At 47.4% G+C, this 18573-nt stretch overlaps 4 protein-coding genes across 4 annotated transcripts; 2 read left to right on the forward strand and 2 right to left on the reverse strand.

Moving 5' to 3' along the window:
* Nucleotides 1-621: 621 nt before the first annotated feature.
* Nucleotides 622-6419, reverse strand: UA08_01510 (hypothetical protein; the record flags this gene model as incomplete). Its single annotated transcript, XM_020261182.1, has 4 exons — nt 622-1923; nt 2073-2329; nt 2622-6232; nt 6406-6419. 4 exons carry the CDS (start codon nt 6417-6419, stop codon nt 622-624), a joined length of 5184 nt encoding a protein of 1727 aa, XP_020123508.1.
* A 2321-nt stretch (nt 6420-8740) lies between these two features.
* On the forward strand, nt 8741-10302 carry UA08_01511 (hypothetical protein; the record flags this gene model as incomplete). The annotated part of the gene is made up of 2 exons (XM_020261183.1): nt 8741-9971; nt 10034-10302. 2 exons carry the CDS (start codon nt 8741-8743, stop codon nt 10300-10302), a joined length of 1500 nt encoding a protein of 499 aa, XP_020123509.1.
* A 969-nt stretch (nt 10303-11271) lies between these two features.
* Nucleotides 11272-13805, reverse strand: UA08_01512 (hypothetical protein; the record flags this gene model as incomplete). The annotated part of the gene is made up of 2 exons (XM_020261184.1): nt 11272-13510; nt 13576-13805. 2 exons carry the CDS (start codon nt 13803-13805, stop codon nt 11272-11274), a joined length of 2469 nt encoding a protein of 822 aa, XP_020123510.1.
* An 829-nt stretch (nt 13806-14634) lies between these two features.
* Nucleotides 14635-17643, forward strand: UA08_01513 (hypothetical protein; the record flags this gene model as incomplete). Its single annotated transcript, XM_020261185.1, has 1 exon — nt 14635-17643. The coding sequence occupies one exon, from the start codon at nt 14635-14637 to the stop codon at nt 17641-17643; it is 3009 nt and encodes a 1002-aa protein (XP_020123511.1).
* Nucleotides 17644-18573: the final 930 nt, after the last annotated feature.

An 18573-nucleotide genomic window follows, 5' to 3' on the forward strand; every position in this document is an offset into this window, starting at 1 on the left:
GGGTCGTTGTCTTGCCTACGATCGGCTTTCGAACCAAAACACATTTTTGTTTTCTCACTTTGCAGTACGTATCCCAAAACATATACAAGAAGGATCAGGAGTGTTGAAAGAATACGTTGGAATCCTGCTTCTCTCTTTTGCTGGGGGTCATCGGCCTTAAATAGCTGAATTGCCGCGCATGAGGCTGTGCTCTTAGCCAGCGCAGAACATCAAATCATGCTCTCTGCTTATTACGAGGAAGAATCAGCCTCACCTACCTAGTTAGGCAACAAGCATATCTCGACTTGGCAAACGTTAGTTCCTCGCATAGGCAAATGCAAAAGAGAGCAGCTGTCTAGAAAGGGCGCCGCCATGAAGCTATTCCCCGGAGAGAGCTCCAGGCTATTACTACTCTGTTTGGCGTGTCTGGTTAAACCTACTCGTCTACACCATACTTCTCGGTCTCTTTATTAACCAATATCTTGTTGATGCTAGACTGCTTGATATGGAAGCAGACATTCTGTGTAAATTTTCAAATAAACAAACGAGACGTGCTAGTAGAAACCCAACATGAACCTCACTCGAACAATTAAAATAATCAACTTCAGTCAGTGCCTCCATACAACATCGTAATGGACAAGATCAGCTCAGATTCATCTGCTGAAATGCATTCTCCAGATCCAGAGCGTGAGTCACTCCCTCTACAGCTTGGTGATTCTGTCCTCCCACTGGCTCGCCGCATTCAGGGCACACTGCTCTTTGCATCGCCATGCCGCATTCCCCAATCGTGAATGGATGCCCATTGCGACAATAATACCAATGACCCGTGCCACGGAACTCGCGAGCCATGGCAGCAATAACCTCCATGCGCTCCTTGTTGGTCACTGTGGTGTAGAAAGTTGCCCCTTGGAGCATCTTCTCGGCACCCTCGATTTCATTCTTCAGCCCCCGCGTTTGACCCGGGTAACTGGTGCAAAGCATCCTAGCATGGTCAATAGCTTCCTTGCCTTGTAAGAGGTGCTGTTCTGCTAGCTCAGATGACTCAGAATGCGATCGCCCTAACGCGTGGACCTGGGCCATGAATATGTATCCTTCAGCCTGAAGTGTCCTGCGATTGGTCTCGGACGCGGTCTTGATTAGAGCTTCGCATTCGCCTCTGATGTATGACAAGTCTACCTCAATTGTACGTTGAGATCCTGTGGGAGCGTCGCGACGAAGCTTGAGAAAGTCTACCAACAATGCAATGTCCAGGCGCAAGCTCAATGCTGCCGCTTGAAGGCACCCCTTAATCTGGAGAATTTCGTTTCCAAAATCAAAGCTTCCTGTAGTGCTGTGTTGATTTCGTGCATTTATGACCATATTGCGAACTCTATTGTATGGCTGCTCATCGGGTGCTACTTTCCTTTGATACTTGTCAATCCGCTGTCGCAAATCGAGAATGTTTTTCCATCTTCCCTTGTTTGTCGTGGAAATGATATTGCTCATGCATTTGATCTGAGTCTGTCGTTCACCCTGGACAATGATAGTAGCTGGCCAGACAGCGTGTGGCTTGCTTTCCTTCTCCTGTAACTGCTGGATACAGAGTGGAAGCTCCTGCGCTAGGGGAACATATTCGCGATTCATATACAGAATCAACTTCTTGGTGGACTCATCCAGAATAGCTCGACGAACTAACCTTCCATATCGGGCAATATCTCTCAACGGCCCACGGCAGCTAGCGCATCTTTTGATATCGTCAATGGAAAAGGGTTCCAACGAAGCAGCAATGCCAATTGGCTTCTCCCGTGCGTCAAGAATGTAATACTTCTTCAGGTCCATAAGTGCATCCATATTTTCTATTGTTAGAAAATGGCCACATTTTGGAAATATGCACGGGTTTTCATCGAGGTCAATCTCCTTGTAGGTTTCCCCAAGAATGAAATCGACAATATGATCCTTGATGCCCTGATTCCCGCAGGTTTGACAGTACCTTTCATGTGGGCATATCTCTCCACACACTGATGGACACTGGTGCCCACATGCTAACACTTTATCACATCTCATGGAGCATGGGACATGATCACATGGAGCAGCGCAGGGCATAGTACACGTACTGTGCGGACAAGACGAAAGACACCTTTCTTCGGCGCAGGGAGTGCATGGTTCCGAGCACTTCTGCGCGCATCTAGAGTGACCGCAGTGAACATCACAAGGGGATTGACAGGGAGGACAAGGCTCGTCTCCATGGCAAGGGGTTCTGCATGTATGGGCGCAGGTGGACTGGTTTCTGCCACATTGTTGTTTACAAGAGCCATGGTCGGTGTGGACTTCTCCCGAATCAGCTTTTGTGACGCATGTGAAGCATTGGTTTCTGCATGAATGACCACAAGGTAAGAGTGTTCGGCATTGAGCAGTACACTTGTATTTGGGCGAAGAAACGTCAATGTGGCATGCGACAGTTACCTCATGTTTGCAGCTCGGAACCGTCTTTTTGACAAATACAGGACAGTGTACAGTCGACAAGTCCTGGCTTTGCCAACATGGAAGAGTTTCCATCAAGTGACCACAATCAAGCCTCCTGTCTTTTTGGAAAACACTTGCCATACATTTGGAAGGGCATTTATCACCACATTTCATTGGGCAAGGATGAGTACATCCCTTACGTGGTCGTTGACATGGTTCCAGGCAATGAACCGCATTGTGAAGCATCTCAGAGTGGCACTTTTGAACACATGCATGGCCACAAGATAAACGGTTAACACAACGAAGATCGCATCCTCCCTCCGGTGAGAGCCGTGGGAAATCGTCTGGAATAGAGACCTTAATGGGAGTATCCGGGTGTCGTGGACACTCAAGATCTAGGCTTGTGCCGATATTTTCGTTCCGCCGAAGGATTTCTATCACATCAGCCCACATGGGAACATGTATAGATGTCATAGAGTTTCCGATAATATACATGCCATGCTTTGCTCGAGAAAGAAGAACGTTGATACGATTCGAAGTACGGAGGAATCCACATCTGTTCTGTGTGTTGCTGCGAACTAGCGAAATCACAACCACGCTGGCCTCTTCTCCTTGAAAGTTATCGATGGTTGCGACACGTAAGCTCTGTAACAGCGTTGCTTTCACTCCGGTGGTATTTGAAGTTGTTGCTTCATCTTCAAAACCAGCCTTGTCAAGGTCATCCTGATCCCTGTCCCCCAGAGTGATTGCATATGCCTGACCTAGTCGTTGCCGCAGTCTGTGAAGCTGGCCAAGATAAGGTGTGAGAACAGCAATATCACCACTAGCGTACTTCCCCTGTCGTATCAGGTGGCTAACTAATGCGGTTGTCATGTCGACTTCATAGTCGTTCCACCGTGATGTGGCTGCTGCCTCTTCATTTGATGGGTTTGCCTCTGGTACACGGTGGTCCAACCAAAACAGTCTCTTTCGCACTCCACTGACGCCTGGGTACTCGTGTACTGAAGAGGCATCTTGGAGACGTGGATATAGTGTGTCACGTACAAGCTGGGCAATGGAGGGATGCATTCGCCGTTGTGTCTGCAGGGTACTGTAGGGCAGACAAGAGCCCATGGCGCTATCTGATTCAATAAGGCGTTCAAAAAGTGACACATCCAATGAATACTTCTCTCCCCCATTCATGTTCTCTCGCGAGAGCTCATAATTTTGTACTTGAGGACGGAGCTGAAGATGGTCGCCGATAAAGATTGCATGTTCCACTGACGGAAGTAGAGCAGTAAGCAGATGCGCTTCAAGGACTTCACCCGCCTCTTCACACAGTACAACCTTTGACTGTAGCCTCCGTAGCATGTTCAGATTCCTGGCCAGCCCGCTTGTTGTGACACCAATAACATCGGCTTGACCAAGGCAACGTAGATTAACTTCGCTCCGAATGTTGTCAAACTCGCGCTTGGTATTGCGATGCACCTCACAAACCCTGCTCAGCCTTTCTTGCATCTCGGTTAGGATCTCTATCTTCCAATGTGCGTACAAGGCTTCCCGCTCAGGTCGTGACATATGCATAAGGTGGACCGATTCGAGCTCTTCGGCATTTCGGATCTTGCTCAAGGTTATCTGGCTGCTAGACCTGCGCCATCGTTTGAAAACTTTCTCACTGTTATTGCTATTTGCTTGCTGATATCTATCAGCATCTACCCCGAAAAGCTGATTGTAATGAGTAGGGTGGTGGTTGCGTAGATGAATCATGACACGACCGGGCGAAACATTCTCCCGAAGTCCAATTGCATTAAAATTCTCCTGGCAGCTTTCCAAAGAGCGGTGGGATTCCCACTGACCAAATTTTTCGATTTTTGTCTTGTCAACTTTTCTGGAGACTTCTCCCAGCCTGAAGGGCTCCAGGAGTTCGGACTTGGATTGCGAGCCTATGCGAACAATTTGCTCGGTGACCCCATTCTGCAATAGAGACTCCAGCAATTGGTCTAGTGCATGGTTTGTATACGTAACACATATAATGGGTCCCAGTCGTGTTTTGCCATGTGTCTTATTTGCTAAGAGGACTTTGATGAGAGATATACCTGTATAGCTTTTCCCAGTTCCCGGCGGTCCTTGAATTAGACCTATCTTGCTTTGAAGGGTTTCGACAAGGGCATTTGCTTGTGCATCGTCTAAGTTCGAGTTCTGGCAAAGATTTTGAATGTCTAGTGGCTGACCGGGATGTACATAGAAGTCGCTATCATTCTTCATTAAGCAGCGGAGGTTGAATCGAAATCCCGGCTTCGTCGCGTAGAGCGGAGGAGAGATGTGAGTTGACCTTGCAGCACCAGCGTTGGAAGGTATAAGCAGTTCAGATAAAGGTAGGTTCTCAGTACGCTTCATCAACTGGAGTGCTTTCAGGGTTGGTTCGAATGCCGGTAAAAGAACACCTGGGAACTCCACAAGAGCGAAGAATGGCTCCTTCAGAGCATACTGGCTCAGAACAATTTCTATGTTCTTGTTTCTCACATCGGTTAGCTGCAAAGTAACGAAAGAAGCTTGAGAGTCTTTCCATAATGAACTCTGAGAATTCTGCTGTTTTTCCTTCTCTCTCTGTCGTTTAGACGGTGGGCGTTGTAATTCGACAACGGTGCAGAATAACACGTAGTTGGTTTTCGTAATGAGACAAACTAAAGCGCCAGATTGTAGGCGTTTGGACATTTTCCACCATTCTTCGCGTTTTGCAGTTGTCATTCCAGCCACCTTGGCTGGTTGGGCAAAGTCAACCTCGAATTGAAGTCCATTCATCGAGTCAAATCCAAGTTTACATATACGCGCGCCGTGGTATACATTAGTGCGCTGCTGGCTCCGTCTTTGGGTTCGAACAGCTCGCGATGGCCTAAGCTCAGAGTAGATAGCATCACGTAGCTGGCCGATGGTATCTTCTCGCAACAAACGAAAATTGCGATCCAAGAGCCCGCTGAGGCCGTCCAAATGCCATTGCGTAGGATCATACACAGGGAGATACTCGACACGAGGGCTGAAAATCTCTTGATAGCTTGGCATGATACGGATTTGGCAGATGTCTGCGTTGTCATTGTCATGGCGTCCTCCAGGGGGATCACTTTTAGGAACAAATGTCCCTGGTGTTTTGGTAACCTGGGATTCAGTTTTTTGTGCAATCATTGGCAGGGAACTGCCAATTTCAAAGCGACGGAGTAAACGCTCCAAATAGAATCGAGACTGATGTAAGGGACTTTCTGGTTTGTCGGTTACCCATGCAATAAGGATTCGTTCAAATTGACTTGCACAGTTTTTGAGAGACTCCTGAACAAGCGCGGTTGAATTGAAATCGACAACTCGAGAAAAGACAGAAAGTGAGACTTCTAACCAATTTGCGGTAGACTCATCTTTTGTGCAATTCGTCAGGACTTCGGAAATATAGCTAAGGAGCTTGGATGCTCTAGCTCCACTGATTCCAAACAGGAAGTTGTAAATTGTTCCTACTGATTGTTCGAGGACCAAAGAGTCGACCACATCGGGGTGAGATATAATCTCCAAAAAGGGAAATAGCTGAATTTTGAACCTGTGCTCTTTGGTGATGGTTTCGCCAAGTTCTTCAGAATTTTGCTCAATCATCTCCTTGACACAACTCAGACCACCCTCTCCAGAGAGGGTTTGAATGACTGACTGACGAACGCCAGCATCAATGTCGATCAGTCGACGTGCATCTTGGAAGATCGACGTGAGCTTGCTGCGAAGTGTTCGGGAAGTTGTTTTGTTGTTGAGGGGGACATTGCTTCTCCATGCTCGGAATTCTTTCTCCGAGTTGGACAAACTATTGTGCGAATTTTTAGTTTTAGACGGTGGTTTGTGTTTCTGCTGCTCTCCCCGAACGTGTACGAATTTGCACTTCTTGTGTTTGCAGGTTCCTTTCTGCGAGAATTCGGGACATATTCTAACAATACTTTAGAAGCAGGCTCGAGTAAGAAATAGACTTTGAAAACTAACCTTTGGGACATCATGCTCATAGTTTCTCGGAATTTTGGGAGATGCAATCAACGATGAGGTATCTTCGCGGGTGTTTCGTTCACCATCTACCTTGAGGATCTGGCAGAAGGATAGACTCAGTATTTTCGAATAATAAAAATAAAACCTCCGTAATGATTTTCAGAGAAGGACCTGAAGAGACCTTAAGAACGGTATGGGAAAGGATACCTGAAGGGGCGGGGCTCATTTGCTTGTAGCGTGAGGCTGTAACAAGTAGACTGCGCCGCAGGCTCAGCAAGGCTGCCACTGAACATGTGGTGCTTTTCAATTTGACCACCTAGCTCATGCAGCAGCGCTTGAAACATCCCGAGGCATGACTCATAGGTAATTGTTTATGTGCGTGAGTGGCTCAAAAGGAACACTGCTCGAGAAGCGAGATAATACCTACCATATATAGAAGGCGGTGCTACAGCCAATTAAAGCTTATGGAATCTCGTCCAAGATAAGCTATGCATATATTCACGGGAAACTCCGCGTTTTGAAATATAGAGTGGTATTTACAGTTTACCTATGAATGTCCTACCTAGGTATCTTACAGGTGCCCGATTGGTATTTGTGAATAATAGAAACGGTAGGCGTAACAAAACGATTTGGTGCTTATGCACGACGCCTTAGAGTACCCTTGGAATCTGAGTAGACCTGGAGAGCGATATAGTCATAGACTGTAATTGAAATGGCTATCTAGGTACTTAACTAGGTATGTCCGGTATGAACCCAGAAATAGCCCTAACCTCCGCATTAGGAAATTATAAATATTTGCCCGTCTCGGCACCGGGGTTAGAGATGAGCGGACCGTAGCCAGGAAGCACCCATATCTTGAAAACAACAAGTGTTTCTTTTTTTCCTTTCTTTTTTTTTTTTTCTTTCGATTAGGATGATTGTGGATCAAGTATGTATTATGTACTACCAACAAGTGACAAGTTAATAGTCAGTCAGAGATCACGCCGACGCCAACAATGAGCAGTCTTATCATATACACTCACGGCCTTCTTGCTCAATTAGAGCCATATGCCCCCATGAATACGAGGCATTCGACATCCAGCAAAGAGAATAAATAATCTTATCAAGTTATAGTGACTGCGTTCATGTACATAGCGGAATATCTGGATGCCTTGGTGCCTTAATGGCTCTTATCGATAAGCCAACCAGCGGTCAGCGACTTAGAGTAAGTAACCCACGCTTTGAGAATATTTCTTAGTTTACTTTTTCACTGAAAATAGTTATATACATATGGTCTCGCAAGTGGACGATAATGCCCGATGCTGATTTTTATACCTGTACTCTATGAAAGTATGTCAAATGCCAAGTTGTGAAATGTAGTTTGATAGCGTGGAATAGGCTTAGGAGGAAGATCGACTCGCGCTATGAACCACAATAGCATGGAAATTCAATGAACTAACTACGGAGTTCAACGATAAGATACCGCGGGGGATCCAGTCACTGATTGTCAAGGTTTGACTGACTTGACTGTCTGTCAACTGACAAATATCGGTATTTTCCTGCGTAACGCGACGCAAGGGACCCCTGACAAGCGAGTCAGCGAGTGCCAGCTCAGCAACGTCCCACTTGGCCAGCCTCGAATCTGACCTGCAGCAGGCGTCCAAGCAGAGTCTGAGTGTGACGCCGTCCATGAAACTAGCGATTTTAAGAGTACCCGCAGTTCGTTAGAAAGAGATGATCGCTGGCTTGACTCTCGGATTCTTTTCTTTTTTCTTGCCTCGTTTTAATCCCTTCCCACAATACTCCGGGCGTGTTTCATGGGTTTGCCCTAGGCAAAAAGGGCAAACTAAAGAAGGAAAGGAAAACCAGCCTTCAGACAATGAAGAAGATGATCATGGGGCCCAGAGCCGAATCGTTTCAGACTTGGATTCCCCAGACTGCGTCGTCTTTGCCATAGAGTCTAGCGCTCTGGCTACAGCTTCAGGGCGCGTCATCAGTAGCAACTGACTAACCAGCTGTATATCTCTTTATTTCTGTTTGAACTCTTGTTGAATTGACGCGCTGGATCGCTTTCGCCCCAAGCACAATTTTCATTTCTCTCATAGGGCTCCGTGAATCTGCTGCAAGGAGGCGCTTTACTACCCTGCGCCTTGTTATTACATGCGCAAGAATGCTTGCTTGGATTGCGACTTAGAAAACAAAGAAAAGAAGAGAAGAGAAAAACATACACGAACGAACGCCTTGTTATTCTTACCACGTCATTTCAAATCATACGTTTGCCAGTCAATGCTTTGACCGATTCGGCAGCAGCCTGAGATTATTACCCTTTTCGGCACATCGCGACACTCCCTATACGATGCCATCGAGCATTTCCGGTCGCCGCAAGGGCAGCAGGACTGCGCGCGCCAACAAGAAGCCTTCAAATTCGAGTTATGCTCCGTCGTCGTCGATGCCTGTTCCCTTGCCAGCGATCGCCGAGTCAGCACAGTCGGCGCCAGCTGTTGCTGCCCGCATTCTTTCGGCCAGATCTGGTGTGTCCTCCAAGCAAAAGACAGAGCCAACAAGAACGCCGACTGGCAACGAAATGGCGATAGTGCAGAAAGGCAAGAATCCACCCAATGTTTTCGACTTTCTACAGGAGGATGACTCCTCGCCAACGTCCTCAGACAGTGACTCGGATCACGAAGGGTTACAAGCCCTTGCTGACTCGCAACCAAGACGGGGCTCCAGGAATGGGCATTCCTCATACCTTGTATCTCCAGAATCCTCTTTCCGCGCAAGCAGCCCCGAGCAGGCCTTTTCTGTTACTTCGAGAGACTCGACCGGGACCGATGTTGACGCGACAACTTCTCCAGACGGTTCACCTGCCACCGCATATTTGCGTTTAGCCAATAAACACAACCTTCAAAAGATAGCACAAACGCGAAGTCGGCTTAACAGTGCGAATCAAGTACAAACTTCGCCAACCGGCGACGAGGAACCCGACTATTCGGCTCCTGAAGATTATTACTTGACTGAGCGTCGGCACTATCATCGTCATCAACATCCACAACCATCGCACAACGGCGAAAGAAAACACCGGAAAGACAGACACAAGTCTCAAAGACAATTCTCATCGTCGTCTCAGGAAGAAGAAGGTGAAAGAGGTGCAGGCACACTAGTGACAACAACCGAGACACGAAAGAATAACAAACTCGCCAAGACAGAAAGAAACAATATAACAGAGTCTAGACCATCCTCAGGATACGCTCTTTTAGCCTCCAAACTGGATTCTTCAGCTGCATCGTCTTCGTTTTCTTCAAAAACTGGCTCAACTTCTAGACTAGTTCCAGTATATCGACGCTTTGAAAATGTGAACCATCGAATTCTTCTCTATCTACAGGATGAGATCTCTCAAATGGAGGAAGAGCTCCAGATCCTAGATGAATATGAAGCTAAACATCGCACCGCCATCGCCGAGAAGGAGGAAACAGAACGGTTGGAGCCGGCTTCACATCGCATGGATGTGGAAGCTCGAGGGTATTCCGCGTTTCATGCGAGACGCCTAGAGCTCGTTGATAGACTTGCATATAAAGTCAACCAATACAGTGAGTTTATCTCAATTGTCTCCAGCATACAACGTGTATAGACTAAGAAATTTCCATTTCAGACGACGCTCTCTGCAGTTATACCAGATTGCGCCAAATACCCAAAGCCTCATCCAAAGACATCCAAACATACCAAGCCTGGATGAAGGAACACACGCCCATTGCTAAGACCGAGACTCGATTCCTCGAACACGAACTAGATCTTGTTTCTCTAAATACAACAAGCAATAATGAAGCGACGACTGCCAAGGATAATAACAATAATGGTATTCTCTACTTTATAATTGGCGTGATGTCAGCTGCACTATTATTACCGCTTTTGGCTTATTGAACTTAATAGCTCTTTACCAGTATACTTCTCCTATACAGTTTGGCTCGGGGTTTGGGATTTCTTTTTTTTTTCTATTTTTTCTGATACCTATATTATGATTGATTCAACATGTTTATCTGATGGAAGGATTTGTTTGGCCAGTGGTGATTTGATGTGATATAAAATGTACTATGATACTCTCACTTACTGTCATGTATTGTTGACTACTTTATGAGATAACGATGAAACGACGAGTTTACCTTCTACATTTGGAGGAAGAACATGAGAACAAAGTTGTCTCCCTTCCTATGCAAGAGAAGTAAAGGTGAAAAGACAGGAGAAAAAAGAAGAGAAATAGAAATAGAATTGCAATGAGAATGACACAAATCAAAGAGTTCCCTCCACGTCGCAGAGCACCGCACTGACTCGGCTACACCGACTGATTCTCAATTCCTTCGTTTAAAAAGTCGGTCGAATACCTAGCTGAATTAATTGAATTTGGCAATAACAGAAAGACAAAAACAACAAGAAGAGAAAAGGCGAAAAATAAAAGAACAACTCTTTTAACATCATGTATCCACCAGCGAAAAACAAAGAGCATATTATAAAGCACATACAAACCAAGCGCCGATCCGCTACCAAGGTCGTTTTATTTAATAATGCGGTGAGAAAAGTGAAAAAAAATAGACAGATCTTCTTTGGAGATCATCCTCCACAACCAAGACCGAATGGATAGGAAGAGAATGAACGAATCCAGAAACGTCGGTTCGATACGGAGATTCTAGTCGAAACAAGTACATTGCAATGCCTTGCTGGCGTCTGTGGCGACCCTTCGTCCTTAAAAACCGTATCTATTGAATTGAGTCGGTCAACTCATGCTTCTCGAGTAGTTAAATTACGAAGCAGATTTGCATGGGTATGAAATGCTCAGATTTTGCGGCTTGATATCCCCTTAAACGGAAAAAGTTTTTTTTTATCTTGGACTTGGAGCTACGTCGTAGGAGTAGCACTGGGTTGTTTCGTGGCCGGACTTTCACTTCTCTCTTGCGAGGTGGTAGTACCTTGCACCGTACTTTGAGGCGGATTGGGAGTGCCTGATTGTTGACGTTGGCGAGACTGAATATCAAGTTGAGCCTTATGTCGTGCCACCGCTGCGGCGTGTTCGGTCGCATTTCGATTATAAGAGGCAGGGTTTGTTGACATTGAGTATTGCGCGGGTGTCTGCGCTGCTGAGGGACGGTTTCCATACATGGCAGGCGACTGACCAGCTTGCTGCGAGTAATACCGTTGAGCATTTCCGGATGCCGGATTCAGATACGCTGTACGCGTGGCGCTTTGTGGTGTGGCGTATGCATGAGGCTTTTGAGGAGAAGCACTCCTTCCTGCAACATATGCCGGGTTTTGTTGATAACTTGGCCCAGGCGAAGCAGCCAGCTGCCCATTATATGGTCCATACCCATTAGGCGTAGCCCTTGAGGGATACTGTCCCGGTGAATATGCGGGCAAATTACTCGGCCGTTGCGACGGTGACGCCTGCGGGCGAATCCCACCGTAACTTTGCTGTGATGTGCCACTCGGAGTATAGGGGGTAGATGCTGATGGACGACCGGTGTAGTAGCCTTGTGGCCCGACCCCAGACTGCTGCGGCCTGGAACCTGTAGAGTACATGCGTTGGCTATAAGCCGATGAAGTTGGATAAGCTCCTGTTCGCGACGGCGTTGCGGTCGGTGCGGTGGCGGCTATTCGCTTCTGCAAGAGTGAATAGTCATCCTCCTCCATGGTACCGCTATAGGTTGGCATGTCGACCAATATTTTCTGGCTTATATTTAACTGGGCTAACTGGTCTCCATTCAACTTTGAAACTGCATATGGTGGCAGATTGGAAATTATCGCCGCCAGACCCGATTTTAAGGTCTCGTACGTAGCAAGTTCTGCGGCAGAAGGTGTGCTTGGCGTACCAATATCGTCAGCATTCTTCGATTCATCTTGCATTGGAGATTCAAGGTTGCGGTTGCGGCGGAACGAGTCTAGAGTTTTCAAAAGTTCTGAGATATCTTCCAGGACCTCATCAACGTTTTTGTCTTCTGATTTCGCTTCGTCTGCTTCATCCGGAGTAACATTTGACGAGACATCTCCAGTAAATGATTTGACATCCTCTTCTAACGTAGTATCGTCAAGTTCACCTAGTGCCTGTTGTTGTTCCTCATCCAAATGAGCAACTTCGTGGAGTGCCAAAATAGTATTATATCGCCTAGAGCCCTTCTTGGCCCACCACAGGCTGCTCTTGGCGTCTGACTGTATAACAGAGTATGAGCTATCAAATGTCGGAGCAAACGAAGAATAAGCACCGTGAAGTAGATTCATATCTTCATCTATACTTCGTGGAAACTGATCATCCGCCTCCCCTTGTTGTTTCTCACTGTCACTCTGTTGCTTCTGTCGTCGACTCCAATATGAAGAAGATGAGCTGATTCCACCATAATGCAGCCAATGAGCAGATGGGAGTTTGTTGAATGAATAATTATGCCTTTGTCCTAGGACGGCATCAAAATTGGTGATAGCGTCGAATGGATCTATCCAGACACTAGACGGGTCTCTCGCCCAGGGCTGACCCCGACGCGGTGGCTCTAATTGAGCTAGAGTTGGGCGTGGCGCAAATACTTCACCAAATGTCCTAAGCGGCTTCTCGGTCATCTCTAGGTTGAATGGAACTGCCTGAGTTGTTGTAATGCCATTCGGTAACCTGTCTTCAGGGAAGGCCTCAGGCTCCTCCGAAATACCGCCATCGATTTTTTGTAGGCTAGAAAAGAGCTGTTTCGCATTGGAGGAACTGCCCCCGAAGAGGGTCAAAATTTTCTTGTCCCGACGAGGAATGTCCTGCAACGAGACGTCATCCGAAGTAGGCTCAGTCTTAATCTGAGCAGAACCCAGAGATAACGCTTGGAGTACAAGGGCTTGCAAACGATCCTTCAAGGCCGTAACACGCTTTTGTAATGAAGCGGTATCCTCAGTAGTGTCTGTTGTAGTCTGTCGTTCCACCACAGCAGCTGATGCTTTGTCTACATCATCCAAGAAGTTCTGATATGACCCGTAGTCACCAGCGGCGACGCGGGCTTCAATACTGTTTGATATGTTTTCTCCACCCGAAAGCTTCGGACGTTTGGATCGAGGTTTTGACGGCGATGAGGGAATTAGGGAAAGCTTGAAAACGCCCAGCTGCTCATCGTCCCTGCAAGTAAAAATTTGTTAGCATAGCGCAAAAAAGACCGGCTCGAGATTTAGCAGTATTCTTACTTGGCGGCGATTTGAGCAATGTAGCGCAAATTTTTGTCGAGTTCGAGTTTCTCCTCTTCACTGGTTTTAATGACAGGCCTATTATTCGTCTGGCCCGGGTTTCCCTCCGGGGTCGAGGGGCGCTTTCGCTTCCCAGGTGTCGATGGCGCTGCGGACTCATCTGATGGAGGATGAAGCTCCCCATTTGTTGGGGGCATGGTAGCGGCTTCCCCTCGGTCTTCACTGGCCATGGCGCCGTCCCGGAACTTTTTCTAAAACGCGCAAACAAGACACGTCCCCAAGAGAGAGCAATCAAGCCAATGGTGTCTCAGTCAACGACCATGAAGCGGCAGCAATTAGGCGATTATGCCCCGATCGAAGGATTGAAAAGCGACTTAACGTGACGGGAATGGAATGCGAAGTCGCTGTGCCTCGCGAGACGAGAGCTGGTGATCGCGTCCGGGATTCGCAGAACGCTTCTGCACCGTAGCGTCAACGGGGCTTTCACGCCACGGGAAGCGCAGATGCAGGGTGAAATCGTGCAGCACCACGCACAATGTCGTGCTTGAGAAGGCTAAAAACGAGCAGAGACGAGCGGGATAATCAAAGCCAGATTTTACAGCGAGAACAGGGCTCGAGCAAGGATGGACCAGCAACGAAGGAGGTTCACCGTCGCTCGCGATCTACGGCCGGCCAGATGCAGTTAGCGCCGAAAACCGTGGCGCTCCTCGTCCGCCACTCACAGGCCTGGCATCACGTGCTCTGTTTAGTCAGCGTTCCCGGAATGCGTCTCTGATTGGTCCCGGCCCAAGGCTGGAAATGAATAATTATTGATTCTCATCACTCCGATAGAAGAAGAACAAGCGATATACAGCTAACTGTTCACGCATTCGCACCCTTCGAGCTTCCTTGGGCTATTGGCGCACTCTCATGGATGTCACCCGTTTTGAATAATGCCACTCACCACCCGGGGATACGGGCGTTGACGACTTTGCACCCCGGCCGATCGAGTCAGGTTGGCACATCCCAAAACCATGTTTCCTTTTCTGAATCTCGCTAACTGGGCACGCGCTCAACTCAATGCAGAGGCCAAATGTGATACGACCGACGGGGTGTTTGCAATGCTCTAGCATTCGCATTGGGCAGCACTATTCAACCTCGCCAAATCGCCGCGCTGCAGCTTCCGAAATTCTCCCGCGCAGCGACTCTCGCCTGTCAAAGATAAACCCAGACTTGCGTATATCCTGGAGAGAACTCCGTAACAAAGCGTTAGATAGCTTTCCTTCTGATACTGCAGATGGCGGGACACCATCCAGCCCGAGTGCTGCACGAGAAACTTTCCACCAGGATGTCACAGAAAGACAGGCGACGGACGCCAGGCGCAAGACAGCGAAACTTCGTGCTAATCGCTTTCGTGCTGGTGGTCGCAACGAGAAAATAACTATCCAGAGCATTTCGAACAAGTATATTGAGGCTTTGAACTCGAACGGTTCAAATAATGATTCTCCTGCTGAAGTGAACAACATGGATGAAATAATCCGCGTTTTCGACCTCAATACATTACAAGTGTTGTCCAAGAAAGGATATTCACCCGAAGATATAATGGCATGGGCGTGGATTTTGACTACGAAAGACTCAACTCGAGCAGCTTTAAGGCTTCTCTATTGGGGCCGCCAACATATACGACAAACCCCCTTATTTGTTGTGAGCTTTCTTTTGCATCGCGTTACCCACGATGTGCGAGCTTTCCGGATTATTCTTGCTTTTTCGTTGTCTTATCTTACTCAACAGCCACTCGCAGATATAGCGCCAGTGGCAAACTCGGACGTGACGGGAGTTCCGAATATACCGTCTAGCGAACAACGAGCAGTGGCGATGCAAGCTCCGAAAGCCTATTATTTGACTGTGCTTTTGCTTCAAAGAGCTCGTCAGCTATGGCCGGAGACTCAATTTAGCATTGCTGAAGCATTTGCCTACTATTTAATTCACGTTCTCCCTCGAAGCTATAGGCGTAAGCTGGACCATTGGAGAATCAATGTTCTCCGTGCTAAGTACTTCAATTGGTGTCTGAATGATTTGAGTATTCCATCCAAGCGAAACCCTTTTATATATGCATCTACCCAGCAACGAGCACAGTTTGTGCTACTCAAGGCTATGGCTACCCATGAACCTGTCCTACCGGTCAGTCGCCGAGGTTATCAAGCTGTTGCTGCAGTGCAACTGGCCCATAAGAAAACACTTGCAGAAAAGGTGTTTGCAGAACAGAAGGCACTTTCGTGGCCTCCTTGGAAAGAAGCTCGAATGGGCATTGACTCAGCGCGCGGGAATGATGGTATGAAAAGCCGCACTATGCAAGTATTGTCTCAGATGACAGAGGCTGGATATTCCCACGGCGACTGGGAAGATGCAGTCGGAATCCTTGCTGGCTGGGATACAGATGGCAGCCCAACCATTCAGACCCGAAGCCTACAAAGCAGGTCGTTGTTGGCTAATTCCAAGAAAAAGGGAACAAGAGTCGAGTCCGCATTATGGGCAGCTAGGATACAAGCGACGCGCACATTACGAGAGGCCTGGGCGTGTTTCATATCATACGAAGCCCGTTATGCTATCCCTACCGAGCGAATATTCCACGCTATGGCCAAGAAGCTGATATATAGCCAAGCTCAAATGAAGAAAAAGGCCACAACTCCTACCCGAAATAGGCCCCTCCCAGGTGATGGACCCGAGGTTTTTCCTGAGCCCAGCTCAGCTCGCGATGCAATCTATATCGCTAGGGAGCCCCCATCTCTTGAAAACTTGCTTAAACAAATGACGATGCAGGGGGTCCGACCAGGTAATGATTTTATTGCTCTGCTGTTACAAAGATCCCAGAATTTCTCAACTGGAATAAAATTCGTGTGTGCCTTTCTTCGTGCAAAGCAAGTGAGAGCCCTATGCACTCTATGGACTGAAGAACTTGACAAAGAAGCATTAGATACTCTTAATGCGATGCATCCGCGTCTCTTTGACTCTTTCATTGTCCTCCTCTGCACTCACTTCAATTCGTGGAGCTCAAGATACCGTGTCCGCAGAGCTGATCTTTTCCCAATTCTGATGCGGGTGCCCCAAATGAATCCCGTAACGAGCACTTTATGTTACCATGAAGACATGTTTCGCAAAGACAGTAAACTTGGGCATCCACAGACATTGTCGCACGCAGTGAAGCTTTTAAAGACGTTAAAGCCACGACGCATGTCGGCATGGCTGCCCTTGCTCAAAGCTTTGGCTTCCTTAAGGGGGTCCGCTAAAGAAATATTGATTGATCGAAAGGTGCAGTGGTTCCTGATGTGGTACGAAGTCGCGGAAGCAATTCGTTGGATGCGAGAGTTAGAACTAGAGCCTGGAACCGATGGGCTTATGATGCTCTGTCGCGTATTCTCAAGAGCAGTCTACGCTGGGGCCAGGGATGTCACAATCGCAGAAGAAGCATTATATCTTGTTAGCAAGTACAAGAGACGCAACGACGAACTGCAGCTCGACAATGCAGCTACTTTTGAAGAGTTTGTCTACAAGGGGATTCAACTCTTGAAGTCCTACTTCGATCGCCTTGTCTATCCACTGCCCCCTTTCTCAGCCGGAAGCCAGAATTTTGCCCTTTCTCCTGACAAGCAAAAACCGGCAGTATTAGATCTGCCCAATATGCTTGAGGTACCCAACCTCGCTACATTGCATGCTCTGGTCAGAGCTCTAGGCCTTAGCAAAGATCATGACGGTATCCTCAATCTGCTCCAATGGATGAGCTATTACGCCCCAGACCTGATCTCGCGCGCTGATGAAAATGGAAACGGAAAAACGATGATGCGGCGCACACTGACAGCTATCAGAGTATTTCTCGAAGGCTCGATACCAGGCAGAATGAGGTGGCACGAATTGGAGTCTGCTTCAAGTAAGAATGGACGGGGAGATGAGGAGAACCGCCCTGTTTCCTCCTATGGACATATTGAAGAAGCACGCAAACTAATCGAGGGCACTGAAGGCTGGGGTTCGTGGCCTTCAGATGACGAGGTTCGAGCATATGGCCTAACGGATGCTGAATACGATTTTGATTGACGGGTAGTTCCTATATTTTCACTTTTGTACATATATGGATATTTCGATTTGCGCATGTGAGATACCACTTTGATACGTGTATAATAGAAGGCTTGCTTTTGATTTTCCTTCTTCCTTTGAGGTACTTAAAAGATCGACTCTCAAAATAGTCTGGGCGCTTAGTTAACACGGAGGAGACGCGCCTTACCCGAATACGAGCGCTGATCTCCAAGAAGCTCGTTAGCCCTTGACCACCCAGCAAATCAGAAAACTGGTAAACGATGTTGTTTTAGAAATACAAGTAGCACCTGGAATGTGATCATACATCAACGAGCATATCTATACAGATCCAACGTGGGAGTCGGACTACCGAGGACCGCAATCATATTACAACCGGCTCAAGGCTATCAAGTCTGAGTACCTAGGTACGATCCGACTGAAGCGTTTGGTGTCACCATTGCGTGAGAAGTGAGGGCTGGGAAGAGGTGAGTGCCAATTTTCACATTGAAACGTAGTACATTACGCACGATAGCTTATTCTCTTCTCTTCCTTTTTTGCACACGATAAATTCATTACATTTGAGAAAAATCAACATAATTAATTCGTTTCGAGAGATAGGTGCGAGGTCTGCAGAAGCCTCGAATGGACTGTAGTAGGCGTAGTCACCGCCAATACAGCATACTATGGTGGTGATAGTATGCAGCGAATGCATTGCTAAAATTACAATGGAAAATACATTTATATTGAAGTTGAACCCCGGATACGTCATTTTTGTGCACCGGGCCCATTTTATGCACGCTTGGACCCGATTGGACGATTTCGGCAACGCAGCAACCCCACAGTCAGTCCAACATCCAACATTGCACTCACCTTGTCCATTAGTTACAATTACACGCTGATAGCTTGACCACCCGATTTTCCTCAATTGGACACTGCGTTTACCTTCTCCGT

The sequence above is a fragment of the Talaromyces atroroseus genome (genome assembly GCF_001907595.1).
Source record: "Talaromyces atroroseus strain IBT 11181 chromosome Unknown scaffold_1, whole genome shotgun sequence".
Classification (NCBI taxonomy): domain Eukaryota; kingdom Fungi; phylum Ascomycota; class Eurotiomycetes; order Eurotiales; family Trichocomaceae; genus Talaromyces; species Talaromyces atroroseus.